General features: G+C 46.1%; 2 protein-coding genes across 3 annotated transcripts in view; both read right to left on the bottom strand.

Annotated features, from left to right (window-relative positions):
- Limk2 (LIM domain kinase 2) overlaps nt 1–12,572 on the bottom strand; it is a 66,390-nt gene extending 53,818 nt beyond the window's left edge. Inside the window, exon 1 of the mRNA XM_057771092.1 lies at nt 12,428–12,572. Coding sequence (XP_057627075.1) covers nt 12,428–12,443 — 16 coding nt within the window. The 5' untranslated portion in view covers nt 12,444–12,572. The remainder of the gene's footprint in view (nt 1–12,427) is intronic.
- Nucleotides 12,573–22,059: 9,487 nt separating this feature from the next.
- Nucleotides 22,060–27,741, bottom strand: part of Rnf185 (ring finger protein 185) — a 38,589-nt gene continuing 32,907 nt past the window's right edge. For both annotated transcript variants that reach the window (XM_057772762.1, XM_057772763.1), the window contains 2 exons: nt 26,486–26,603; nt 22,060–24,266 (listed from right to left, as the gene is read on the bottom strand). In XM_057772762.1, the coding sequence (XP_057628745.1) occupies nt 24,169–24,266; nt 26,486–26,603 (216 nt within the window). In that variant the 3' untranslated portion in view covers nt 22,060–24,168. The remainder of the gene's footprint in view (nt 24,267–26,485; nt 26,604–27,741) is intronic.

Below are 27,741 nucleotides of genomic sequence, written 5' to 3'. Positions count from 1 at the left end.
AGAAAGAAAGAAAGAAAGAAAAAAGGATTAGTTCAGGAGATGCCCATCTCGTCTTCCCTACAAATGTCATTACTCTGAAGCCTAATGTAATAGAATACATTATGTACCTGAGGGTAACCTTGAACTCCTGATCCTCCTACCTCCTACAGCTCGTACTTCCTCTCGTTTTTACTCTATAACCCAGGAGGAACAGGGTTTAACCTGACTACCCACCTACTGAACAATTCAACAACACCTTGGTTCTGAATGAATAACGTCTGTTTCCAAAACTCAGGGCACCTAGGCTTTCTATGTACTGCCTCTCTCGTGAGCGCGCCCTATTTCCTCCAGTCCTGAGACACACAGAGGAAACTCTTAGGTCGGTGCCCTCCTTCCCCAGACACAGTGTCGGGTCCTTTCCTGTCTTACCCTTGAGTAGTCTACTGTACAATAGCTGCTGGCTCACCCACACTCTGGGCTATCTCAGTTCCAGGTCAGACTCAGGACAAGAGCTGGGCTGTCTGACAGGGCCCTCTGTTCTGGATCCCTACCCCACTCTGAAGATACATTCTTTCAGTTATTGCCTCCCTCCCACCCCACAGGGCTCCTTTCCATTGTCATTTAAATAAGCAAGTCTTTCCTAATAGAAACAGCAGCCATTCCAGCTTCTCCCTCTCACAGTCTAGGAAAAAGCTGTCTACACCTTACTGGTAGCACTCAATGCCTCACTTCCCGATTTTCACAGTCCACTGCCATCTGCCATCCACCCATCATTTCTCTGAAACTGCCTCACCAAGTGACCATTTATTGCTAAATTCAATGGATGCCCTTCAGGCCATTATTTGAGGACATATTTATTCCATGCCAGCTACGCCTCCAGCCTGTGTTTAGAGCGCAACCATCAAACAGCCTAATTGTGTTTATAACTGGGGCAGTAGCATGGAGGCGTAGTGAATTCAGAACTGGGAAAACAGGAGCAGGGAAAAAGAGGATTCCTTGAAGAAGTATTTCTAAACTGAGCTCTGAGGAAAATATAAATTAACTGGTGTGTGGGGAGATAATGCTAGAGATGGAAGGGGGTGACACAAGAATTCACACGGTGTTAAAGTTGGCCTCTGCTGACTTACAGAGCCTAGGTCTTGACCTGTATAGTCCTCTGATAAACATTTATGTAAGGAGGGAATGGGGGCTCGGGCTGTACATAGTTCAACTGACAGAGTGCTTGCCAAGCACCGCAAAGCCCTAGGTTCAAGTCCCACATAAGCAGATGCCTGGAATGTTGTAGCCTGTAACCTTGACTGGAGCCAAGAGAGTCAGAAGTTCAAGGTTATTCTTAACTACACAGGGACTTGGAACCCAATCCAGAATACTGAGCTCAAGTCTCAAAATGGGGGAGGCTTTCACAAAGTGACCACAAAGAACCTATATGCCTCATTGCTCTTTACAAAGGGGAGCCTAGTTACAAGATGTTCTGCATTCCTGCCCCATGTTCACACCCTTGCGCTCACTGTTCACACCGTAAGCTGCCATCTGTTCAGCAACCTTCTCCTCTGTTCACAGCGTAAGCTACTGTCTCTGATCAGCACGCCTTCTCCTCTGTTCGCACCATAAGCTACTGTCTCTGATCAGCACACCTTCTCCACTGTTCACACCATAAGCTACTGCCTCTGTTCAGCACACCTTCTCCACTGTTCACACCGTAAGCTGCCGTCTCTGATCAGCAGGCCTTCTCCACTGTTCACACTGTGAGCTGCCGTCTCTGTTCAGCATGCCTTCTTCTTCAAATGTCTTTCCTGGCGCTTCCAAAGGCATGGCTAGTTTCATCTGTCTACACTCACCGACACAACCTGTTCTTTCATTACAGCTCGCAGTGCAAACTCTGCCTCTCTTAGCCCCTTACTCACAGCTCTAAGGGGCAAACTGTCTACCTTGGTCCTCTTTCCTCCAGGGCCTAGCATAGGTCTGGCACAGAACGGACAATATTTTGGCAGCAAATCCATCCGGAAGGTTGGATGTAATTGCCACCTATAAAATTACCAAAGTGGAACTCCAAAGGTCAGCCAGGCAACCACTGAAGTGGTATTCTGGTTCACGGGACCTATAGAAAAGTCTCCTGTGAATGAACCTGACCTTGGTTTGTTTCTCGGTTACACCACTGGGGATGGAGCCGGCTCAGCAGGCAAACACCTGCTGTGCATGCCTGACAACCTGAGTCTGAGTGTAATCCTGCGACACACTTGGGAACCCTAGGACTCCAGGGAGAGACAAGAAGCTCACATGTGCAGCACAACCATAGCAACAAGACCCGACCTCAAAACAACACTGCACTGTGGCCTTCATAGGCTGGCATTCCTGCGCGCACGTACACACACACACACACACACACACACACACACACACACACTGCTTTTCCTATAAATGGTATTAGGTAGAAAGATATACACACCCAGATATACCCTCCCTACCTCCCTCCCTTCTTCCAGTGTCCTCACCGCACAGAACTTCTTGGCCTCGTTAGTCCCCTTAGAATCCCGCAAACCAACAATCCTGATTCTTTTGCAACCTTTAGTTCAGGAACTACAAGAACAGCATAATAGTATGAAGTCTTGGGGAGTCCTGTAAATCCCAGTCCCCACATGATGGTCCGCAGCCATCTCTAACTCCAGTCCCAGGGGATTTGACACCCTCTTCTTGCTTCCACAAGCATTAGGGATACATGTAGTACACAGACACATCACACAAAATACATTTAAAAAACGAGATCGAGAGAGACAGAGAAAAGAGCACAAGACAGGGGCTCACTATGTAGCCCAGGGTGTGCCAGAACTCCCCATGGAGACCTGGTTGCCTCCTCCTGGGAGTGACACCAAACCCAGCCAGTCTGCTGCTTTAAGAAGTGATTAGGTGCAGAGACAGGCGGATCTTTGTGAGTTCGAGGCCAGCCTGGTCTACAAGAGCTAGTTCCAGGACAGGCTCCGTAGCTACAGAGAAACCCTGTCTCGAAAAACCACAAAAAAAAAAAAAAAAAAAAAAAAAAAGAAGTGATTAGGTGCATGTCTTTAATCCCAGCATTCAGGAGGCAAAGGCAGGCAGAGATCTCTGCATCTCTGTGAGTTTGAGGACAGTCAGGGTTACACAGAGAAACCCTGTTTCAAAAACAGAACAAAACAAAACAACAACAAAAAAGAAGTGACCAGATATGCGCCTTTAATCTCAGAACTCAGGAGGCAGGCAGATCTCTGAGCTTGAGGCAACCTGGCCTACAGCGTAAATTTAGGACAGCCAAGGCTACACAGAGAAACCCCGTCTCTAAGAAAACAAAACGGAACGAGGGAAGATTAATGCTGAGAACAGTAGCAAATGGCTTACTATAAGGATTCCCACCTTCAGGACTTTTTAATCGGTACTGTGACTCAAACAATCTGTGACTCCAGACACACAGACACTAAGGCAGCGGAATGGCTGAGGCTGGAAGGGCTTCAGTCCCTAACTTAGACACAAGGTCTTGCTACATTGTCTAGGCTGGCCTAGAACTCGTGACCCCCTGCTTCAGCTTCTCAAGCAGCTCGGAATACAGGCATGCAGCATGCCAGACTTAGAGAAGAGAACCTTTAAAATAATCTAACCAAATCATTTAATTTTTCTAAAAGACACACGGACTTGGAGGAAAGGGAGCTGCCATCACAGAGCTCCCAAAAGCTGGTCCCACAGGAACCCCAACCCTCAGCCCAAGACCACCAGGAGAGTTGCGGAATTTTATTACCCTGAAGAGCCTCAGGCAATCTGAGACTTGCTCAGACCACAGTCATTCAGTGGGAGGGCTTGGTGGGGTGCCCCAGCCCAGAGTCCCCACTTAGCCTTGGCTCAAAACTAAACACAATCTCTTCAGATTGGACCCTAGGCTCCAGGGTGGTGAGAAATCCACGCGCAGGGAGAGACCCTGATGCCTGAACGAACACGTACAAAGCCCAGCCTCACGTTTGAAGACAAAACAAAACCCTTTGAACCGTCTCATGTTCCACCTGACAGTGAGAACGAGGAACAAAATGCAGCCAATTTAGGGCAGCGTGAAACAGGTCTGGTAACTGCTGGACCCCTTTGGGAAGGGGCAGATCAGGTGTATAAACCCCACCTGTCCTAGGACAAAGCTGAAGGGTAGGCAGGGCAGCAGTTCTGGGGAACGGCCAAAGAAGAAAGATTCCATTTAATGACGTAGCTCCCAACAGGCCTGGGAGCAACAATTACCATCTTCCGATATTCTCCCGGCATCCCAAACCTTTTCTTCCTCACCAAGTGTATCACAGAGAGGGTCTCACTATACAAGATAGACGGACTTTAAAGGGGCGCCTGGGTTTCTCTAGACCTTGGGTTCTTTTCTGTACAAGGCTCTGATGTCTCCTTCCAGCCTAGAGAGCCTGTGACACCACACCCGGCCTCTCACTCCCAGGTTGGAGCACTGACATGGACAGGAGCCTTGGAGGTGTCTTTCTTGGTGGTGTTATCTTCTTTCTCTTTTCAGTCTATCTGTGAGGGTCAAAAAGAACTGGAACTAAGAGCTGGACTCCAGGGCTCGACTGGTGGTTCAGTGGTTAAAAGCACTTGCATCTCTTCCAGAAGACTCGAGTTTGGTTCTCAGCACCCACTTCAGGTAGCTCACTTGCCTGTTAACTCCAGCTGCACGGGGACCAACATCTTCTGGTCTCCACAGGCACCCACATGTATACAGCACAGACATACACATATACACATGAAAATTTTTAAAGACTTATTTATTTATGTGCATGCGTGTGTGTGTCACATGTGTGTCTGATGCCCATGAAGGTCAGAAGGCATTGGATCCCTCTGGCACGGAACCTACTGATGACTGCAAACCATCACATAGGTGCTGGGATTTGAACCTGGGTCCTCTGGAAGAGCCACAAGTGCTCTTAACCACTGAGCCATCTCTCCAGCCCCATGCACGTAACATTTAGACTAAAAGAGAAAAGGGCCAGCAAGACGGCTCAGCCAGAAAAGGTGCTTGCTGCTAAGCCTGACCACCTGAGTTTGATCTCTGCAGTCACATGGTAGAAGGGCAGAGCTGACTCCCACAAGCTGTCCTCTGACCTCCACACACTCCACACGAGTCATCGACAGCACCACCCCCATCAAAAAAACATCAGTGTAATCAGGGCCGGAGATCACCCAGAGGACTCAGGCTTGATTCCCAGCATCTATGTGGTGGTTCACAACTTCCTATAGCTATAGTTCCAAGGGATCTGATGCCCTCTTCTGGCTGCTACAAGTGGTGCACACCCACACACATAAAACCAAATAAAAACCTGGATTTAAAACCTGGCTCCATTACTGACTCTATGTCCTTGAACAAATTATTTACCCTCTCTGAGCCTCTCTCCTAATTTTCTTTTTTTTTAATAACTTATTTATTTTATTTTATTTGCACTGGTGTTTTGCCTGCATGTATGTCTATCTGAGGGTGTCAGATCTTGGAGTTATAGACAGCTGTTAACTGCCATGTGGGTGGTAGGAATTGAACCTGGGTCCTCTGGAAGAGCAGTCAGCACTCTAAACCACAGAGACACCTCTCCAGCCCCTCTCCTAATTTCATTTGCTTGTTTTTGGTTTGAGAAAAGGTCTCATGTAGCCCAGGCTATGTGACCAGGGTTGGTCCTCCTACCTCCACCTCCCAGGTACTGGGATCACAGATGGGCACCACCGTATTAACTTCTCTCCCCATTTTAAAGAAGTATTATTTATTTATTTATTTTCATTTTAGATGTATATTTGTCTAAATACATGTTAAGTGCACCATGTGTGTGCTTAGTGAGTGCAGAAGCCAAAAGAGGGTGCAGGATCGCCTGGAACTGGAGTTACAAATGATTGTGAGTGGTCATGTGGATGCTAGGAACAGAACCTGGGTCCTCCACAAGAGCAGCAAGTGCTCTTAACTATTGAGCCATCTCTCCAGCCTCCTTGCTCACCTAGGTTTTTCTTTTTCCTTTTTCCTTCCTTCCTTCCTTCCTTCCTTCCTTCCTTCCTTCCTTCCTTCCTTCCTTCTCTCTCTCTCTTTTTCTTTTTCGAGACAGGGTCTATGTAGCCTCGGCTGTCCTGGAACTCAATATTAGACCAGGTTGGCCTTGAACTCACAGAGATCTGCCTGCCTCTGTCTCCAGAGTGCTGGGGTTAAAAGCATGTGCTAACATCGCCCAGCGTCCCTTTGCTCATTTTTAAGGAGGCTAAATAAAGTTACCACCTTTCAGGATTAACCTTACGGAAGACTAGAAGTAGTTATGGCCGTGTGAACATCTCTTGGGTGCCCGGCCCTAAGCGGGACCTGTCTGTGAGCTTCTTCCCCTCCTTCCTGCAAGCATGTCCAGAGGTTAGCCAGAGAAAGGGCTGAGTGGACTGGCTCCCCAAATCCAATGTTTCCAAAACAAGTTCTGCAAATTTGTTCTATGTGCAAGGCACAGAGCGGGCCACAAACACGCAGGGCCTGGTGAGTGCTCCCTGGGTGAAGGACAAGGACGTGTGGATAAGTCAGAGATAAGTCAGGTTCTGGGGACAAGGTGAACTGTGCACATAACAGTCGGCACTGCAGACCAGTGGCACAGAAGGCTCCTCTGGCTGACTGTCAGACTCCGACTTCATTCCGTGAGAAGACGTTTTCTTATCTGGGGAGCCCCACAACGGACCTCTTATCAGAGAACCCCAGTTACTTAACTCACGGTTTCTCATTCAGCAGTTCCCTACCTATTGTCAATGAGAGAATTGCTTTGAGTCCTCACCAATGTGCAACATGCTAAGCGCTAGTCAAGTATGGATTAGCCAATTAGTGGTCAGGACCACACCATCAGATTCCAAACCTATGGTGTTGGTTATAGTTTAGACTTCCATTTATTTATCTATTTATTTATTTAGAGACAGGGTTTCTCTGTGTAGCCCTAGTTGTCCTGGAACTCACTCTGTAGACCAGGCTGGCCTCGAACTCAGAGATCCACCTGCCTCTGGAGTGCTGGAATTAAAGGTGTTTTAGACTTTCTTTTCTGATCCATCGGATTAGAGGAGGAAAGACCTCATCAAATAGAATCCCAGGGTGAGGGGGGCTGGAGAGATGGCTCAGAGGTTAAGAGCATTGCCTGCTCTTGCAAAGGTCCTGAGTTCAATTCCCAGCAACCACATGGTGGCTCACAACCATCTGCAATGGGGTCTGGTGCCCTCTTCTGGCCTGCAGGCATACACACGGACAGAATATTGTATACATAATAAATAAATAAATATTAAAAAAAAAAAAGAATCCCAGGGTGAAGTTCAAGGAATGAGCTAAGGGAAGTAGGTGAGGTCTCCTGTTCCAGCTGTTAGCAGCTGTAAACTTAAAAAGGATGTGACTCCCACTGCTACGTAAGTGTAGCAAGTCACAAGGAAGACCTGTGACTGCTACAGTCCCCACTGAAGTGTCAAAGTGACAGAACACACAGAGGCAGTCCCCATCCTTCCCTAATATGTCTCAAAAGACCTCCTCCAGGGCTCATTGACCGGAGCCAGCCCTGGCATGGTAATCACCAGAAAACACAAAAAACCCATCATGGATGTGGAGGCCCCAATTCAGCATCCTAAACATGATGGGTTTTAGTGAAGTTAAATATCTTGTGGTTATCTTAGATCCGACCCTGGTGTCTTCACCGTACATCGAGGGCCACCCAAGTCACCTTGCCCTACCGGTGCCATGAGGCACCTCCTACCGGTCAGTGCTGCCTTTGCTACCACTAACACCTCATGTCAGAGGCCACTGTACCCACCCGCAGACTGGCACCCTGTGCCCATGTCATGGCGTCTATGATCCTAACCAGAGTGCCGGCTGTGGGTTGGAAAACTCCACAGTCCCTAGCCCGCTACTACTAAACACTCCACAGTCCCTAGCCCGCTACTAAACACTCCACAGTCCCTAGCCCGCTACTACTAAACACTCCACAGTCCCTAGCCCGCTACTACTAAACACTCCACAGTCCCTAGCCCGCTACTACTAAACACTCCACAGTCCCTAGCCCGCTACTAAACACTCCACAGTCCCTAGCCCGCTACTACTAAACACTCCACAGTCCCTAGCCCGCTACTAAACACTTCACAGTCCCTAGCCCGCTACTACTAAACACTCCACAGTCCCTAGCCCGCTACTACTAAACACTCCACAGTCCCTAGCCCGCTACTACTAAACACTCCACAGTCCCTAGCCCGCTACTACTAAATACTCCACAGTTCCTAGCCTGCTACTACTAAACACTCCACAGTCCCTAGCCCGCTACTACTAAACACTCCACAGTCCCTAGCCCGCTACTACTAAATACTCCACAGTTCCTAGCCTGCTACTACTAAACACTCCACAGTCCCTAGCCCGCTACTACTAAACACTCCACAGTTGCCGACCCCAGCCTCCTGCTTCACGGTCTCCCCAGCTCCCACTGCTGCTGAAGACTGAAGCTCACTAACCTGTGAGTCCTACTCTATGGTTTCTTCACTGTTACGTTCTCATTCCTCGCACATTAAAACAAACAACAACAAAAACCATCTACATTTGCTCAGATGTTGCCTTCAAGAAATATTCTGGGGGGCTAAAGGCACAGCTTATTGGGAACATTGGTGCCTAGCACTTGTGATCAGTTCCCAAAACACACATGTAGGCAAGTGCGCGCGCGCACACACACACACAGAGACCACTCCCCCATATGCACAGTGTCCCTGGTCCCATCCCTGACCAAGACTGGCAGCCACTCAGCACACTGCCATATTTCCACTCTCACGGTTGCGAGCACACCTGCTGACCACCCATTGCTCCTTGCCCCTCTGACTTTCAGAGCACCTGTCCTGATGACGCGCTCAGGATTTAATGTCTAGCTGCCATCAGCACGCGCTCCACAGAGGAAGGGGCTTGTCCTATCTTGCTTCCTGCTTTGCCACTCAGGGCTAAACACGCAAACACAACTTCTGACATTCCACTGTCACACAGAGGCTTTGCAGCAATGCATCTTGATTTCCATCTTCTTAATTACCCTGACCAGGCATCAAGTTTCTCAAAAGCCACAAACCACGGATTATTCACATCCACAGCTACTTCAGTGTGTGCATGCGAACATGTGTGCATGTCCATGTGTTAGGGTGCGTGGGCATTGCATGAGTATACATGGGGTCAGCCTTGCATGTTATTACCCCGGAACCACTCACTCTGGTTTTTGTTTGTCTCGATTACATTTATTTATTTATGAGGGGTAAGGATGTGTGCACCACCAAATACGAATACAATTTACAGAAATTAGCTAGGCTTCTGGTGACCAAACTTGGGTCTTCAGGCTTGACAGCCATCTGAGCAATCCCAGACATCTTGTTTCTTTGAGACAAAGCCTCTCACCAGGACCTGGGGCTAACCAGTCCAGCTAGGGATCCACCTGTCTCCGCCTCCCCAGCACCAGGCTTCTATATGAGCCACTACATCTGGCTATTTAAATGGGGTTGGGGATCAAACCGGGGTCCTGATGCTTGCAGCACCTCACCAACTGAGCTGCCCCTCGGCTACTCCACGGGTATTTTCTAAGGGTCTGTAGGTTGCTGCCTTCAGATGTCTCCCAATGTCCTGGCCTCTGAGGTTAGTCCTGGCTGACCCTGGACAAGCCTGTTTTCCTCCTGGAGCCTCAGTTTCTTCAGATGTAAAACAAGGAGACGGCACATAGTCTCAAATATCGTTCCTGGCTCTGGCATCTGTTAAAATTTGTAAGAGGTAAAACTTGGCCTAGCCCAGTTCCAAAGACTTCACAGGCACTTGGTAAATATTTGATTTCCTTGTCGTTGATTCTCCTGTTACACAGGAATGCAAGGTGTCCGAGAATGTATCTGAACAGAAGGAACAAGTAAGTTCCAGGCCCCACTTCCTTCTCGGACTCGCTGGACAACCTTATTCTGTGGTTTGTGATGCAGAAAAGATGAAACACTAAACTGAGACCACAAAACAGAGTCTGAGCCTGAGCCCCATTTGTTCAGTCATAGCCTGTGAACAAGGTACTTCAGGCTTAAAGTCTCCTTAACAAAAATAAATAAATGATAACAACAATAATAAAAAAGGAAAGCCACTTTCAGGGCTGAGGATAGAGCCCAGTAGTAGAGTCATTGTCTAGCACGTGCGAGACCTCAGGTTCCATCCCCTCACCTATTAAAAAACAAACAAAACCTGCCTGCCACTTCAGCGGGTGCAGTGCCCAGGAGACTGAGGAAGAACCAACCTAAGCAACGTCACAATGGGCTGCTGTCCTGAACAGAAAAATAGCGACAGCACTAGATGCTCTTGCGGAGACCAGAGTTCAATACCCAGCACCCACACGGTGCTTACACCCGTCAGTAACTCCAGTCTGAGAGGATCTTCTGGCCTCTGCAGGCACCAGGCATGCAAGAGGCACATGTGTGCACATGCAGGCATGCACATAAAAGAATGCTTCAGTTAAAATGAAGGGAAGTTTAAACGGTGCTGAGGATGTAGCTCAGCGGCAGAGTGCTCAGCTAGCTTGCACTGGGCCCTGGACTGATCCTTAGAACCACACATAAATCAAAAATGACTAAACTCTTTCACAAATTTCTGAAAATCAAAGATCAAAGTTGAGACTCTACAGTGGTTAGAAGTCACCAAGGTGCACACCTTTGATCCCATCACTCAGGAGGCAGAGGCAGACAGATCTAGGAGAGCCAGGGCTGCAAGGAGAAACCTTGCATCAAAAAATAAAACAAATAAATAAAAAGAAGTCACTGAAAGTCAGTTGAGCTGAAGAACACATCTGTAAATTCAGGGACCGATTTTATTTCTGTGTGCGCTCTGTGTGGATACACGCCATGGGAGTGCAGGCACTGTAGAGGGCAGAAGGTGTTGGGTCCTCTGGGGTAACAGAACTGAGAAACAGCCGGGTGCCAGGAGCCAAGCTCTGGTCCTTGACAGGAGCAGCACACACCATTTCTCCAGCCTCATAAACACAAACACAGGATCTCTTGTTTAGCCCAGGCTGGTCTCACAGTCCCCACGTAGCAGAGGATGACCTTGAACTTCTGATCCACTGCGTCTAAGCAGTGCTGGGGATGGAGTCCAGTGTTCCACCAACTGAACTGCAACTCCCAATCCCCAACTAATTTTTGCTTTGTTTTGTTTTTTATAGAGAGAGACATGGTTTCACTGTGTAGCTCTGGCTGTCCTGGAATTCACTATGTAGACCAGGCTGGCTTTAAACTCACAGAGATCTGCCTGCCTCTGCACCCCCCCCCCCCACTGCTGAAATTAAAGGCATGTGTTACTAACGGCAGGCCTCATTTTTTAAAAATGAATTATTTATTTAGAGACAGGGTCTTATTCTGTATTCCAGATTGACCTAGTTAGTACTCCACACGCAGACCAAGCAATTCTCCTAGTGCTGGGATAACAGGTGTGCACCACCACAACCAGGCAGGGAAAAAAAATAACTAAAGAGCAAGACAGAGGCATTTCCTCCCAGTTCTTTCTTTCTCCAGAGCATATTATCACCAATGAAAACAAAAATCCCATGCTCCCATAGAGAGGAAGTGACCCACTGGCGGCCCAGGCCTTGAATTCAGGATGGAGGAAGTGACTGTCCACAGGCCCGAAAGCCAGGAAGTGGAGGCAGCTATCCAGTCCCTCCCCCACCCCTAAAATTCTCCCTTGGCCTTTCTGGAAAGCTTTTGAAAGTCGGCACTGGTAGACCCAGAAACTGAACCACTCACACAGGTGGCTGGGAAACAGGCGGCAGAAGGCTCCTGGTGCCGCAGGGCAGGGAGCTGCAAGGTGATGCGTGAAGGGGCTTCAGACCCAGCCAAACCAATTCTGAAATTACCTTCCCACAACCCTTCCTCTCAGGATGCCCCGCTGGCTTCCGAGAACACTGAGGACTCAACAAGTCCCCTGAGAAGACTTGAAACTTCTCCACATGATGTGGCGAGCTTTGTGCCTGGGGAGAAGGGTTCAATCTCTTCTCCACAGTCCTCATCTTAAGCTCTATACTCCTATTTCCAGGACCCTCCAAAAATCCTTGGCTCCAAAGACACCTTTAAGAACTTTGGATCTACAGAAAACCCAGGACCCAGAATAACTCGGAATCTCACGTCCTGAATCCTAGAAGACCCTGTACTTCTCATTCCAGACTTTCCCATCACAGAGAATCTCTGCCGTAGGCTTCCGTAACCTGGAGACCTGCCCCGACTGCAGACCCGGGGACCCACCTCGTGGGAAGCGCCCCACGCGCAGGACACTAGGAGCCCTCAGTCTGCAGGACAACCCACCCCTAATTCCAGAGTCCCAGGACCTCTAAGTCCCTAGCGAGTTCGGTCCTCCCACCCTGCCAGGACCCAAGAGGATCAAGCCAGCCAGAAACCCGCAAGCGGTGGGCAGGACGGCGTGGCCCTTTCTTACCCGCCAGCGCCGCCATGGTTCCGGGCGCGGACACCAGGGGAAGGACCAGCCGGTAGCAGCAGCTCAGGTCCGCGCCCGCTTGCGGTTTAGAGAGGAGGTTGTCCCTGCCTCTGCTGCAAGAAGGATGCACCGCCTACGGCGCCCGGGGAGGACCAAACCGCACCTGGCACGGGGACCCGCCTGCCGACGCCCCGCCCTGAAGCCCCGCCCACTCCGGTTCCCGCCCCGACACTTTCCCCGCCTCCCGCACGAGATCCGCTGCGTCTCTGGCGCCTCTTAGCGAGTGGCGTCCCCTAAAAGCATTCGGATTGATTATTATAGGCTGGGGGTCGCAACACAGAAGACCCTCAGCGCTCAGTGTAGCCCAATTTCCCTAATACACTGCTTGAAAATGGCTCTATTCATCAGGTGCAGAGCGTGGGTGGGAATCTCAGGTCTTTTGACCCCGAGTTTGTAATGAGCATTGTGAACACGGAGAAGCTCCCAGCTAAGAGAAACCACTTTTGCATATCAAAGGTAATTACTGTGGAAGTGAGGTCTCCAAGAGCAGGTGCTTATGGAGACTAAGTAAATACAGTCTATTCTGAGTATCTGGAATGTTGATTCCAGGACTCTCACCACCCATATAAAACCCCTGAATAGTTAAGTCTCGTAGTAAATAGCATAAGCTTTGCCTGTAATCTATGCATAATCCTAATATGCTTTATTTTATTTTATTTTTTGTTTTGCCACCAGGTCTTAGTATGTAGCCAGTCGGAACTTGAACTTGCCAACCTCAGCTTCTAGAGTGCTGGGATATACTTGCTTTAAATCATCTTTAGATTGCTTCTAAAACCCAAAACAATATAGATGCTATAACATAGCTATCTTATTCTGGGACAAAGAATAAGGAAGACAGGTCTGGGTACTGGATCTGGGGTGCAGTTGGGAGAATACTGTCCTAATAAACTCCTCGGTTTGATTCTGAGCACCATGAAGCAGCTAACTTGTGATGCCAGCAGGAGGTGGGAAGACCAAAGTTCAAGTTCATCCTCAACTTCATACCAAGTAGTAGGCCAGCACAGGAAACAAAAGACCTTATAAGAAAAAAGGAAGACAGATTCAACGCAATGCCCAGCAAAATCCCAGCAAAATTCTTCAAAGACCTCAAAAGAACGGTACTCAACTTCATATGGAAAAGCAAAAAACCCAGGACAGCCAAAACAATCCTGAGCAATAAAAGAACTTCTGAGGCATCACAATCCCTGACTTCAAACTCTGCTACAGAGATACAGCACTGAAAACAGCCTGGTACTGGCATAAGAACAGACAGAAGGACCAATGGAACCAAATAGAAGACCCAGATATCAATCCACACATCTTCTAATACCTGATCTTTGAAAAAGAAGCAAAAAATATCAAATGGAAGAAAGCATATTTAAAAAATGGTGCTGGCATAATTGGATATCAACATGTAGAAAAATGAAAATAGATCCATATCTATCACCATGCACAAACTCAAGTCCAAATGGATCAAAGACCTCAACATAAAGCCAGCCACACTGAACCTTATAGAAGAGAAAGTGGGAAGTACACTTGAACGCATTGGCACAGGGAACCACTTCCTAAATATAACCCCAGCAGCACAGACACTGAGAGAAACAATTAATTAATTAATGGGACCTCCTGAAACTGAAAAGCTTCTGTAAAGCAAAGGACACGGTCAACAAGACAAAACAACAGCCTACAGAATGGGAAAAGATGTTCACTAACCCCACATCAGACAGAGGTCTAATCTCCAAAATATACAAAGAACTCAAGAAATTGGTCACCAAAAGATCACATAATCCAATAAAAAAAATGGAGTACCGACCTAAACAGAGAACTCTCAACAGAGGAATCTAAAATGGCTGAAAGACACTTAAGGAAATGTTCAACATCCTTAGTCATCAGAGAAATGCAAATCAAAACAACTCTGAGATTCCATCTTACACCTGTAAGAATGGCCAAAATCAAAAACACTGATGACAACTTATGCTGGAGAGATTGTGGGGAAAAGGGAACACTTCTGCATTGCTGGTGGGAATGCAAGCTGGTACAGCCCCTTTGGATGTCAGTGTGGTGATTTCCCAGAAAATTAGAAAACAACCTTCCTCAAGACCCAATAATACCACTTTTGTGTATATATCCAAAGGATGCTCAATCATGCCACAAGGACATGTGCTCAACTATGTTCATAGCAGCTTTGTTAGTCATAGCCAGAACCTGGAAACAACCTAAATGCCCCTCGATCGAAGAATGGATAAGTAAAATGTGGTACGTTTACACAATAGAGTACTACACAGCAGAAAAAAAATGACATCTTGAATTTTGCAGGAAAATGGATGGAGCTAGAAAACATTGTTTTGAGTGAGGAAACCCAGACACAGAAAGACAATTATCACATGTACTCACTCATAGGTGATTTTTAAACATAAAGCAAAGAAAACCAGCCTACAAACCACAATCCCAGAAAACTTAGACAACAATGCGGACACTAAGAGAGACTTACATAGATCTAATCTACATGGGAAGTAGAAAGTAGAAAAAGACAAGATCTCCTGAGTAAATTGAGAGCATGGGGACCTTGGGGGAGGATTGAAGTAGGGAGGGGAGAGGCAGGGAGAGGAGCAGAGAAAAATGTAGAGTTCAGTAAAAATCAATTAAAAAAAAGAAAAAAAAAAAGAAAAAAGGAAGGGGCCTTGAGAGATGGCTCAGCAGTTAAGAGTACTACTGGCTGCTCTTCCAGAGATCCTGAGTTCAATTCCCAGCAACCACATGGAGGCTCACACTACCTATAATTCCAGTTACAGGGGATCTGTCACCCTCACACAGACATACACACAAGCAAAATGTGAATGCACATAAAATAAAAAATAAATAAATAAAAAGAAAAAAGGACGGGCTAGAGAGATGGTTCAGTGGTTAAGAGCAGTGGCTGCTCTTGCAGGGGATCTAGGCTCTGTTTCTGGCACCCATGGGGCAGCTCAAAACCATCTGTAAGCCCAGTTCCAGGGAATCCAATGCCCTCCATGGGTACCAGGTTCACATGTGGTTCACATACATACATGCAGGCAAAAACACTCACACACATAAATCAAAAATATTAGCTGGGAATGGTAATACACGCCTTTAATTCCTGAGTTTGAGGCCATTCTGGTCTACACAGCAAGTTCCAGGACAACTGGAACCACACAGAGAAACCCTGTCTCAAAATAAATAAATAAAATAAAAGGAAATGAAAGGTGTGAATGTGTGTAGCAATGACATAGGTTTATTTCCCTTAATAGTTTTAATAGTGTTCATTTTTTGTTTGCTTTGCTTTTCTTTGAAATAGAGTCTCATATAGCCCCAGCTGGTCTCAAAATTATATTGTCAAAAAAGGCTTTGAATTCTTGAGGCTCCTACCTGTTTCCACTGTGCTGGAGTTATAGACATGAGCCACTGCAACTACTTCCTTAATAGCTTTGGTTTCGGGGACCAGCAAACATACTGCAGGGTGAGGATGCAGGGTGAGGATGCAGGGTGAGGAAGAACAAGAGAAGCCTGCAGCTCACGTGCAACCTGCATCCCCAGCCTCCAAACTGTTCAAAACAAGCACAACTTCCAGCTCTTTTATAAAACTTCTTTTGATGCTGATAATAAGTGCCTGAGGACCCAGGTTTGATTCCTAGGACACACAAGGTAGCTCACAGCCATCTGTAACTCCAGTTCCAGGGGCTCTGACTCCCTCTGTGGGCACAAGGGACATATGTAGTGTTGAATTATCTCAGGTTGGGAAAAAAACAGGCCAGCTGAAAGATAGACCAATTATAATTTTCTTTATTAGAAGGGGCAGACTCACAAAACAGGAATGAGTAGTCCAAGCTCAGCTGTACCCAGGAAGTCACCCGTTAACCTGATCCCATCCCTTAAAGATCACTGGCTGACAAAGATTCCCCATCAGTGTGACACAGATATACACAGATATGTGCACAGTTCTCTGTCTTCCTACCTTGACGTTTTAATAGAAGTGGCTGCTAGCTAGATGTGTCTTCTGTGGCGCCTCTGTATGACCCAGTGCACTTCCCTCCTGGGAACCCTCCCAGGCTGTGGGCTTCCCTCTGAGGAAGTATGTGATTTTTAGGAAACACTAGATTTTGTACTGACTTAAAGTGAAAGAATTCGGGGGCTGGAGAGATGGCTCAGAGGTTAAGAGTAGTGCCTGCTCTTCCAAAGGTCCTGAGTTCAATTCCCAGCAACCACATGGTGGCTCACAACCATCTGTAATAAGGTCTGGTGCCCTCTTCTGGCCTGCAGGCATACACACTGATAGAATATTGTATACATAACAAATAAATAAATAAATAAATAAATAAATAAATAAATAAATAAAAAGTGAAAGAATCCACAGGCCTCTTCATGACTAGCAGAGAGGAAACCGGATTCTACTCAACCTGCATACGGAGGGGTTCTGCTGTATTTTTCCAGCCACAAAGGAATGGGAAGTCTTACAGCCAACAATCCTTGGCTTTCTTCTTCATCCTTCTCCTCCACAATCCAGCACCCACATCTGTCCTCCTCCCATTCTGTTTATTGCCCGTCCTTCCCTCTCCCTCATTCTCACTCAGTCCATTTTCTCAGTATCTCCAGTCTTGTGTCACAGAGAGCAGGTGTGGCCAACTCCCTCAAGTTCCTCCAGGAAAAGTCCAGGTAATTCAGAGAAAAAAAATGTAAAGGAAGAAAATAGCTATCTGAAGGATGACGAACCTAGAAGGGAGCATTCCAATGTGAACCCCAAAACCATTCTCACACCATCTGAGAATAACGAAGAAGGTTTGGAGAGCAGGAAGGGTCTACTAAGTTTCTAGAAAGCACCCACCTCGTCAGCTTATTTAGCTAACTACACTTGGTTAGTTAGTACCCAGGTCTAGATCCTATGGGCTGAATCACAATGAAGTCTCTAGATTCTTGAAGACTTGGACCTTACAACTACTTCAAACTGATCTTGGTGCCTCATATTTGTGGTCCCAGACACTTGGGAAGCTGAGGCAGGAGGATAGCTTGGGCGTGGCAACAGTTGTCTAAGGAATTGCCAAGTTTGCTCCCTATTGTGAGCAAAGAACTAAAGCAGAAGATTAAAGTAACAACTTTATACATTCAGGATGGACTAAAGATAAACACCGGCTTAGATATTTTACAGGGGTGCTGGGTCTTCCCCTTTCCCCTATTGGTTCTCTCTAGACACCCACCCAGCCCTGTGCCTTCCTGCATTTTCTCCTTGAAGAATCTTCTGAGAACAAGAAGCTACCATCTCAGAGAGCTTTCCTTTCCTACTGTGTTTCTCTAACCCTGCTTCAAAGTCATGTTACAAAATAAACAAGCATGCTGGGCAGTGGTGGCATATGCGTTTAATCCCAGCACTTGGGGAGGCAGAGGCAGGAGGATCTCTGTGAGTTCGAGGCCAGCCTGGTCTACAGAGTTCCAGGACAGGCTCCATAGCTTTTGTGTCCTGCTTGTCTAATTAGGACAGCTTACTGTCAGCAGTCAGTCGAGGCAGGAGCATTTTCTTGCCTAGTGGCTTGCTTTTGCCACAAAGAAAGTAAACTCCATGTGGTGTTTCTTTGATGCCGATTATCTTCTCTGAAGTAGATTGGTGCTGCCAGGAGCAGACATGTCTCACTGTCATAAAAAAGATCCTAGGTTATTAAAGCGCCTTAAATGCCATATTCTGTAGATATCTGAAGTGTTTGAAGAGGACCTGTCTATCTAAAATATATCTTTGTTTGACCTTGAAAACATACCTAATGTGACTACAAATTCAATTATACTAGGTGATTAACTACTAACCTATATTTACTTATTATCCTAAACAGATGGTAATAATAATTTTCCAGAACTAGAACTTTGCATTATATTGTTAAATGAACTGTATAGGTACAATACCTTGAACAAGATTAGAAATGTATGTACAGTATGTTTTAGCAAATCTCAAATTTGTATCAATATACAAAATTTGTATACAATACACAAAAGTTCAATCCAATGTAAAACATTCAAAACTAGTAGCTGTTTTTTTTTAAAGTAGATTCAATAATCTACCTTTTATCTTATCTATATCCTTTTTTTCTTTTCAGAGTAGATTCAATAATCTACCCTTTTATCCTATCTATATTATCCTTTTTTTCTTTTCAAAACAAAAACCTTGAATCTAATTTCCTTTCTTTAGCTTTTCTCCTGACCATTGTCCATGACAATTTGCAACCAACCCTCTAAACAAAGATAAACATCCATAATCCATTTTTTGGGAACGTGGGTGTAGTTTTCTAGGTTACTTGCTGCTGATTGGGGGCACTGATGATCTTATGGGGACCCAAAGAAATTTTAGTCAAGTCCTGATTGGAGTATTCTGTGAGACTGGATCATCTCAGCCAGCAGTCTTGAAGCTGTTCTGGATGTAGAACTTAGAGGAAACCGCGACAGAGATGCTCTGAAACATTGAACCATCTGGGCCACCAGCTCCTATCGGAGATTTTTCAGGGGGTCTTCCTTGATCAAACCTTATTTTTCTTAATGCAGAATGAATCCACAGCCTCTCATTTCCTGTGGAAAAAAATACAAAACTTCTTCTCCAAAGTAACATCTTTTGACTTAAATTTTGAAGTCAGGGCATTTTCAAAATATATAGATTGGATTAATCTAGCAGCATTTTTTGTCTCCCTGCCCCCCACCGAAGTTGAGGACTGAACCCAGGGCCTTGTGTTTTCTAGTCAAGTGCTTCACCACTGAGTAAATCCCCTCCCCCAACCCAACAGCATTTATAATCAAATGTCTTTTAGCAGCTGTTACTCTTTCCTCAGCAGTCATGTTTCAAAGACAATACAATAACATACAGTATCGAGATTCTCTGTGTATTTTCCATCTTTATGTGGAAGCTAAGTCAGGGTGGATGGGAGTTGTGAGCACTAGTTTTTCTCCTGAACCCAGGTGGTCAGGTTTTGGTTCTAATTCCTCTGGCCTGGGCTGTTGGCTAAAAAGCCTCAGGCAAATGGCTTTTTTGTAAATTCATGCCCCATGTTGGGCGCTAAAAGAAGGATGATTAATAAAAACTCAGCAACAGATATGGGGCTTCAACCTGAAGATCTGAAAAGCAAAACAGCCAGCCACTGGCTCTTACCTCCACCTCAGTCTGAAATGGCAATCCTGTCTCCAGGAATTTCAGAATGAGACTGTGTCTGAGAGCTGCCTTCTCCTGTTTTATGATCTCTCTAGAGCTAGGATAAAAGACATGCACTGCCCATTTTCTATGGCAACTAGTGTGACTACTGGGATTAAAAGTGTGTGTTTTTACTACTGCCTGGTCTGTAAGGTTGACCAGTGATGCTGTTTTACTCTCTGATCTTCAGGCGAGCTTTATTTATTAAAATATAAATGGAATGCCACTACAGCCAACGTAGGAGGAAGGGGGTCTTCCATTATTGCTCTCACTCATCTTTGGTAGCTCCAGCGATCCTCCTGTCTCTGCCTCCCTAGCAGTAGGATTAGAACTGCACCACATCAAACTTTGTACAAGGGTGCTACGGATCCAAACTTGGGTTCTTGTGCATACTAAGGCATATCTCTAGCCACTATTTTGTACATTTTGTTCCCCAATAAAAACTGTCAGGATCCCCAAATTACTAGCACGAGACCAAATCCAATACAAGAGCAAAGAGTCTTTATTGTGAGGTGACTTGGGTCCCTCCGTGATGGCAGCAACAGGAGCAGAGCAGGAGAGACCCTGAGCAGGGCAGGAAGGGGGTTTTTATAGAGAGGAAGGCTTGTGGGAATTCCAAGCCTACAAGCTTGTGATTGGCTGTCCCCCATGGGGTGAGGGGAATTCCAAGTCTACAGGCTTGGGATTGGCTGCCCCTCTGGGCTAAGGTGTGTGTGGGGGGAAGGCCGTGGTAGTCTCTAGGCTAGGGGTTACTACTTCCCTAGGCTTAAGATCTATGGGGAGTCACACCTCTAGAGGTTACTACTTCTCTACTCATGGATTGGTTGGTTTGGTTTTCTGTCAGGGGCAGAGATGGCTCTGATTACAGGCAAAGTGTGTTCCTTTCTCTGGTCCTCTTTAGCTTTTTGATTCCGATTTTAGGGCCAGAGTGAATTTCTTTAACAGGTTCTGATTCTAGGGGCAAAGTGTGTTCCTTTGGCTCTGGTTTCAGACTCAGGATGTTTTTCTCTGGCTCTGGGTTCAGGGGTAAAGTGTTTCTTTCACTGGCTCAGATCCCAAATCCAGGGTGTATTTCTTTCATTGGCTTTGGGTTCAGAGCTGGGGTGCTCAGGGATTGTGCTAGGGCTACAGATCACAGATCAGCTGGGGCCTGGCCTGGGTCTCTGAAAAACAAAATTCTGTTATTACTTGCTTATGAGTTCTAGGAGTTCATTTATGTTTTTGTTTTGTTTTTGAAGGTATTTGGGATTGAACCCGGGCTTCGCTGATATAAAGTGCTCTGTCACTGAGCTGTATCTCTAGCCTTGTTTTTTGCTTTTTTTTTTTTTTTTTAAAAATTAAACCTTATTTTTGTTTGTTTGTTTTTTGATATAGTGTTTCTCTGTGCAGCTTAGATCCTGAACTTGCTCTGTAGACCAGGCTGGCCTTGAACTCAGAGAGATCCACCTACCTCTGCCTCTTGAGTGCTGAGATTGAAGCATGCACCACTAATTTTTTATTGTGTTATAATGTGACAGGGTGGGTGGAGGTCACAGGACAACTTTTGGGAGTTGGTTCTCTTTTCAGCCACCCTATGGGTCCCAGAGATCAAGCGCAAGTTGTAGGGCTTAGTGGTGAAAACCTTTACCAGGCGGAGCCATCTCACCAGCTCAAGACCTCATTAGAGTTTTTGGGTTTTTTTTGTTTTTTTTTCCCGAGACAGGGTTTCTCCGTAGCTTTTGGTTCCTGTCCTGGAACTAGCTCTTGTAGACCAGGCTGGCCTCGAACTCACAGAGATCCGCCTGCCTCTTCCTCCCGAGTGCTAGGATTAAAGGCGTGTGCCACCATCAATCTTTTTATCCTCCTGCCTCAGTCTCCTGAATGGTTGGCTTGTGCCAACAGGCGTATTCTGGTTTCCTTATGTCTGCATTCTCCTGTTATATTCTGGCATTGGTCAAAGCCTACGAGGAAGAAATGCACTTCTTTTAGAGGGTGTGACCTGTAGCTTTGGTGTTCTGGGGCCTGAAGCTGAGACAACTTCATAACCTTATCAATCTCTATTTCATACTGTAATACATTAGTGAGCAATCTCAAGGAGGGCACACTCCCTGCTCCAGAGAGAGGGATTGGCTTGAGGGCCCTTCTGCTCTATACCTTAACACAGGGAGACATTTTAATACTGAGTAACCTGTGATTTCTCTACATGGCACACTCAAGGCAAGGCACAAGCTAAGTTTCATCATGGCAGCTTGGTGCTTGCAGACTTAGGAATTCCATGCATTTGTCAGGACTGGGGCCGTCTGCCACAGGCAGCTAGACTTCTAGTTCACTTTATTATTCATTCCTTATCAATGGTCTGAAGATGCAAACTTTCCAGGGGCCAAACCAGTATGCCCACTCCCAGTCACTAACATCCCAAAACACAAAGTCCACACTCACAACAATGTAAAACCATTTAATTCTAAATCAAATCACTTTCACAACAGTGAAAATCAGTGGCTGGTCAATGTATGCTGCCTTACATGTTCCCATTTTCTGACTGTCCTTGTCCATGGGGTGGCAGGAAGGTGGAGGCTGAAGGGCACACAAACTTAGAAGGGGAAGCTGCCTTGGCCATAGGACAAGTGGTGAGCCTTCAGAGGGATAGCCTACAAAGGAGAGGGAATTCCCAAGTTGGCTGTCCTGCCTCAGCCGCTGGCAAGTGTGTAGCCCTGTTCACAAAGGACACACAGCTCATCATTACAGCTTTGCTACCGGCGTGTCCTGGGATACCCTAGGTGAGCACACACCTGGGTTCATCCATTTTACCAGATTCCAAATGATTCACTCCACTACTAAATCTCTTCTTTCATTTCTCTTGTGTTCATTGGCTTAAGTTTTCCCTCTACTACTTAAGGCTACACTAAACCGAGGGCTCCTATCAATTCTCTCTAGAACAGAGACACTCCAGGCGCCCCTGTGACTGGGGATTCCCAAGTGACAAAGCATATTTTAAATCTGTCAGCACACTATAAAATTGGTGGCTTATTGTTATCAGCTGGATTTGCCAAACCACCCTCCTACTCAATACTTCATACTGTATCCATTTTGATACTAACACTGGTATTGGCAGGTGGGGACCGTGCAGGGAGAAGGAGGGCTCTCTCACCATCCTCAATCTATTATCTAGGATTCCATAGATAATAGAGAGTCTATCTAGAAAAATCACCAGGCAAGGCAAGAGCCCAGTTTCTGGTTATTGCTAGGGCAATGGTGCTGGAAAAGTGAACAAAAGAGTCCTGCAGAAGTTCATTTTGCTGCCCTGCTGAGGTCTCCAAGAAGAGATATTTCTAAGATGAAGCCTCACAGGCAGAGCAAGAACTGTTTGAGCAGGGAAACTATTCTCCTGCCTGGTACCATACTCCAAGAATCAGGTTCAGAGGAAGCAGCTTATGAATTTCAAGAACAAATCAATGTGTGGGAAGAATGAAGAAGGAAGACCACACTGTACCACTGTGGTCCTTTGCTTTTACATATCACCAGGGGAGGCTTGCTCAGAAGCCTCATGTGCCCCTGGGCTCAGCACACATTCAAAGAGTTTTCAGGTAAATCCATCAAGCTATACAAACATCAGGACCATAGGTGGAATCAATGTCCCAGACTCTTTTGAAAAGGACAATGGCTTCTGAGGGTGGTAGTTCTATGTGCAGCTGGGCTGACCTGAGGAAAGCCTCCAGTTTCTCTGGGCAAGTTCTGAGAGAGGACTACTCAGGTTTCTACAGCCGAGGGGTAGGGCTACTTATCCTGCTGTCCCTGCATCAAATCTCTGAAGCAGAGTAGTTGGTTCAAATTCAGCAGTAGTCTAGAGGAGGAAGCTGATGGGAAATCTGAGCCAAGTGACACTAGGGACAATCTAACCAGGAAACCAGGAGGTCATTCAAGCTGCTTTCCAGAGCCAAGACACTGCATAAGACCCAGGGCCAATCAAAGACCAGAGTCTCCGGCAAAGTCACATAGCATCTTCAGCTTCTGCTGTTGCAATTATGCCTTCTTGGGGCAGTAATTCTTATGTCTTTGCTGAGGAAGGGGAGGGCAGGAGGACAGACAGAGCAGCACTGGTATCTGGACCAGAGTCTCACAGTAGAGGGAGTGGAGGCCACTTATCAAGGGTATTTAAAATGATGAAAGTAAGTTTCCATAAATACCATTTGGTTCATCCCTTCATTTCTGTAATATAAAGTTCTGGTGAAAAAACTGTTTCTTTTTTCCCATCTCTTCCCTGTATGGAGCTGGGACCTGCTGAGAAGGCTGGAACAGGACTTCACATTGTCACCTCTGAGAGGTGATTCAACAAAAGACCTGAGGTCATAGAAGGTGTCTACAGCAGCGGTGGAACTGGGGACTCCTCGTCAACTTTTGAGTTCCAAAGCTCTAATGGAGAAGCAAGACTCCTTGACGTGTTTCTGACCCTTGATTCCAGGGGTAGGGATTAAGCAAGCCAAACACCAGAAGTGGGTGTGGCACATCACCAGTGCAGAGGTGCTGCTGTAGATGCAAACAGGGTCCTGTATTAGGCGATCAGGAGCCAGAACATGATCACTAGGGCTACAAACAGGAAGAGGCGTGACAGAAACTGCTCATCCACGTACTGGGGTGTCCCAGGGACAGCTAGAGAAACAAGAGGAAGAGACTTTGTCAGAAGGCTGTTCATACTGCCTTGGAACATGAATTCTAATTGGTATTGCTAATAAAAACCCGGAGTCAGATATTCGGGGGTGAAAGCTGAGAGATCAGAGAAGCAGTGCAGCCACTAGAGAAACCTTTTACCTCTACCAATGCTCAGACTGAAGGCACGATCCTGTCTCTACAGATCCTCAGACTGGATTTCAGATGGCCACTGAGTTCTTGTCTCTTCCTGCCTTATATTCCTCTCTCCGCCCAGTCATATCCCTTCTTGTCTCCACCTTCTTAGTGCTGGGATTAAAGGTGTGAGACTCCACTGCCTGGGCTCTATGGCTAACTAGTGGCTTAGCCCTGCACTATAATCTTCAGACAAGCTTTATTTGTTAGATTACAAACAAAATATCACCACAGTGCCCATTGGGGACAGAACTGGAGAGGATAAATCTCTGTTTCCTTATAAAAGCAGAATCCTACAATAAAAAAGACTCCCAAACTTGGAATAATAGGAGCCAAAACAAACATAAGTGAAATACTACAATGAGGCCATGATCTCCAGTGTTCTCCACAAGAGTTGTCCTGAACATGCAGTGAGCAGTGGACTATCAGGAACCCCCTGCAGGAAACAGAGATCCTCCTGCCTGTCTTCGCTATGCTGCCACTGCATGGTACTACTTCGTAGATCTCATTTAAAAAAGCAGCAGCAGAAGCAGAGTATGGGCCTCCTGAGATCATAAGGGCTCACACATGAGCAGTGGCACTCTCCTGCCTCTCTGCACACTGTTCCAGATGGCTCACCGTCTGTCTGTGTGCTTGCTTTTTCCAGAAGAGAACTAGGGCCCAGAAATGATAATTCAAGGTCGAGGGAGACTGAGTAAGAACCTCTGCTAGTAGAGGAAGGAAGGTGACAATTCACATCCAGGCTGTGCAAATCGTATCAACCATGACGAAGAAAAACTGTGATCCAGAGCCCAGCCTAGTTGGAAATGAACTGGGGGAGAGCCAGTCTGCATGCTGGACCAGGCTAGAAAGCATCAAGCTAGTCGGAAGTTCCTGTTGCTGCTATAAGGATCTGCCTTTCCTTTAAGGCAAATCACACCCTTCCCTTTGGAGTCCCCTTCCTCTGAGAAAACAATGTGTGAACAGCAGAGAGACATTCCAGGCAGATAAGACATGGAGTAGTGCCCAGTATTTTGTGGGGTTGCATGCCATTCACTCAAAGTTGGTTGCTCTGATAAACCCATGCAGGCAGGCAACCAAGAGATTCATCACCTACTATGTCCAAGGAATCGGATAAAGCAGGGAACAGCTCTGCTGAGTAGGTGATAATATTCAGAGTATAAGCTCCTGATCAGAGCTACACTAGTTACTTTTGTTCCTCATACTGAATTCAGGGCCCAGAAGGCTCTGACTATAAGCAGGGCTCAGCTGACCATGTCATCTTTCATAGACTCCATGACATGGGTGGTGGTTTAGGCATTAGAGTGTAATGGAGTCAGTCAAGCACACAGCTTGCTACCTTGCTGTACTCTGGATACAGCTGCTATAGACAAGTGGCTAAAGGGAAAAATGCAGCAGGTGACAGACATAAACACAGTCCCCAAAGCTCTGAAGTTTGGTATCAGTCCCATTTTGTGTCCTGAGAGAAGCTGGGCAGAGACGTCAGGGAACAGGTTGCCCTAACATTTTACTTCTCTTTGGCCCCAAAGGGTCAACAAGAGGGGGGAGAGAGGGGGAGAGAAGGAGAGGGGGAGAGAGAGAAGGGGAGAGGGAGAGAAAGGGAGAGGGGGAGAAGGAGAGAGAGAGAGAGGGGGAGAGGGAGAGAGAGGGAGAGGGGGAGAGGGAGAGAGAGGGAGAGGGGGAGAGGGAGAGGCGGGGGGGAAGCACATGTGTAGAATTAAGCTTTTCATTTTAGGTATCGTTTATAATTTTCAGTTTAATAGTCATGGACTGTCTTGGAATCATTACTGAGAATTTTCTGATCTATAAAGCAGCTAACTGTACAGGTATCTGGAATGTAGATCGTGAGCCCCTCAGTTTGTAACAACCACTAGATGAGTTTGGCAATCTGCAAAGAATCTGAGGGATTTTGGAAAGTCTGATTGTATGTACTGACAATTATCTGTAACTTCTATACTGCTGCATTCCAAGGAGCTTTCAAGCAGGATATGTTCCTGATTTTCTTTTCTTAAAGAAATGGGGCTTACCTGGAGGAGGTCGTCCGTCATTTATGTTAAATGCTGTGGCAAATATCCCAAATGGAAATGCTCCGATTCCAAAAGACATCTGAAAGCCACCATCTCCAAATCCAAATCCTTGAAATCCCTTTGGAGAAGAAAGGCAATTAAGAAAAACAATCAGATTCACCCCACACCTCTCAAACAGTGTCTTATATCATAGTAATCAGATTCACCCCACACCTCTCAAACAGTGTCTATATCATAGTACATGTGACATCCATGTTTCTTCTTGTTTCTCTGCCGCAAACAGGGCCTCAGCTCTTTCTCCTACCCAGGCCCCAAAGTAAAGGAACTCTAGAGTCACCTCTGACCTTCTACTCTTAGCTTCGATTTAAGGAGCTATATGGTGCAAAAAGGGCTCGCTCTGACCAGAGGTGAAACTCACTGTTGTCAGCATGCTTAGATCATTTATACAGATCTAGACCATTTTCCAGGGTTCCAGTAAAATTTCCTACATGCTATTTATAATACACTATTGCAACTAGTCCCACACCCAAATGCAAAGGAGCATCACAAACTACATACTGTAAGTCATATAACAAAAAAGATAAAGCTCTAATTGGTCAATAGTATCAGTCAAACAAAATATTGTAATATGTTCTTTAAGGACCCTGGTGCTCATTTATGAATCAAGACAGAAAACCTCTTTTTTGTTTTTTTTTGAGACAGGGTTTATCTGTAGCTTTAGAGACTGTCCTGGAACTCACTCTGTAGACCAGGCTGGCCTCGAACTCAGAGTGCTGGGATTAAAGGTGTGCACTACCACCACCTGGCAACAGAAAACCTTCTTATGACTTAAACTGTCAAACTGCTTAAACACCCACACATGACAATATAAGTGTGTTGTCAAGATACGGGTAAGTATTTCCCCTGAAGCCTGCAGGGGCTGCGGATGTAGCTGATCGTGAAGCGCTGGGTTTGATCCAAAGCATTGCTTAAGTCGGGCTTGGTGGCACACACCTATAATCACAGCACTCACGAAGTAGGCATAGGAGGATCAGAAGTTCAGATCATCCTCAGCTACATACTGAGTTCAAAGCCAGTCTGGGGTACATGACAGGACCTTGACTTAAAAAAATTATTCTAAGCTAAGGGGTGGTAGTTGGATAATTAGTTCCTTTTCAGCATGGTCTATATAACAAGATCCCCTCCATAAAAAAAAAAAAATACAAAATAAATCAAAATAAAGAAAATTTTCATGGCCCGAAATTTTAAATATTTAG

Source organism: Chionomys nivalis, chromosome 6 (assembly GCF_950005125.1).
Source record: "Chionomys nivalis chromosome 6, mChiNiv1.1, whole genome shotgun sequence".
Classification (NCBI taxonomy): domain Eukaryota; kingdom Metazoa; phylum Chordata; class Mammalia; order Rodentia; family Cricetidae; genus Chionomys; species Chionomys nivalis.
Note: the sequence above shows the minus strand (reverse complement) of the source record. Positions and strands in the feature narration are given on the sequence as shown.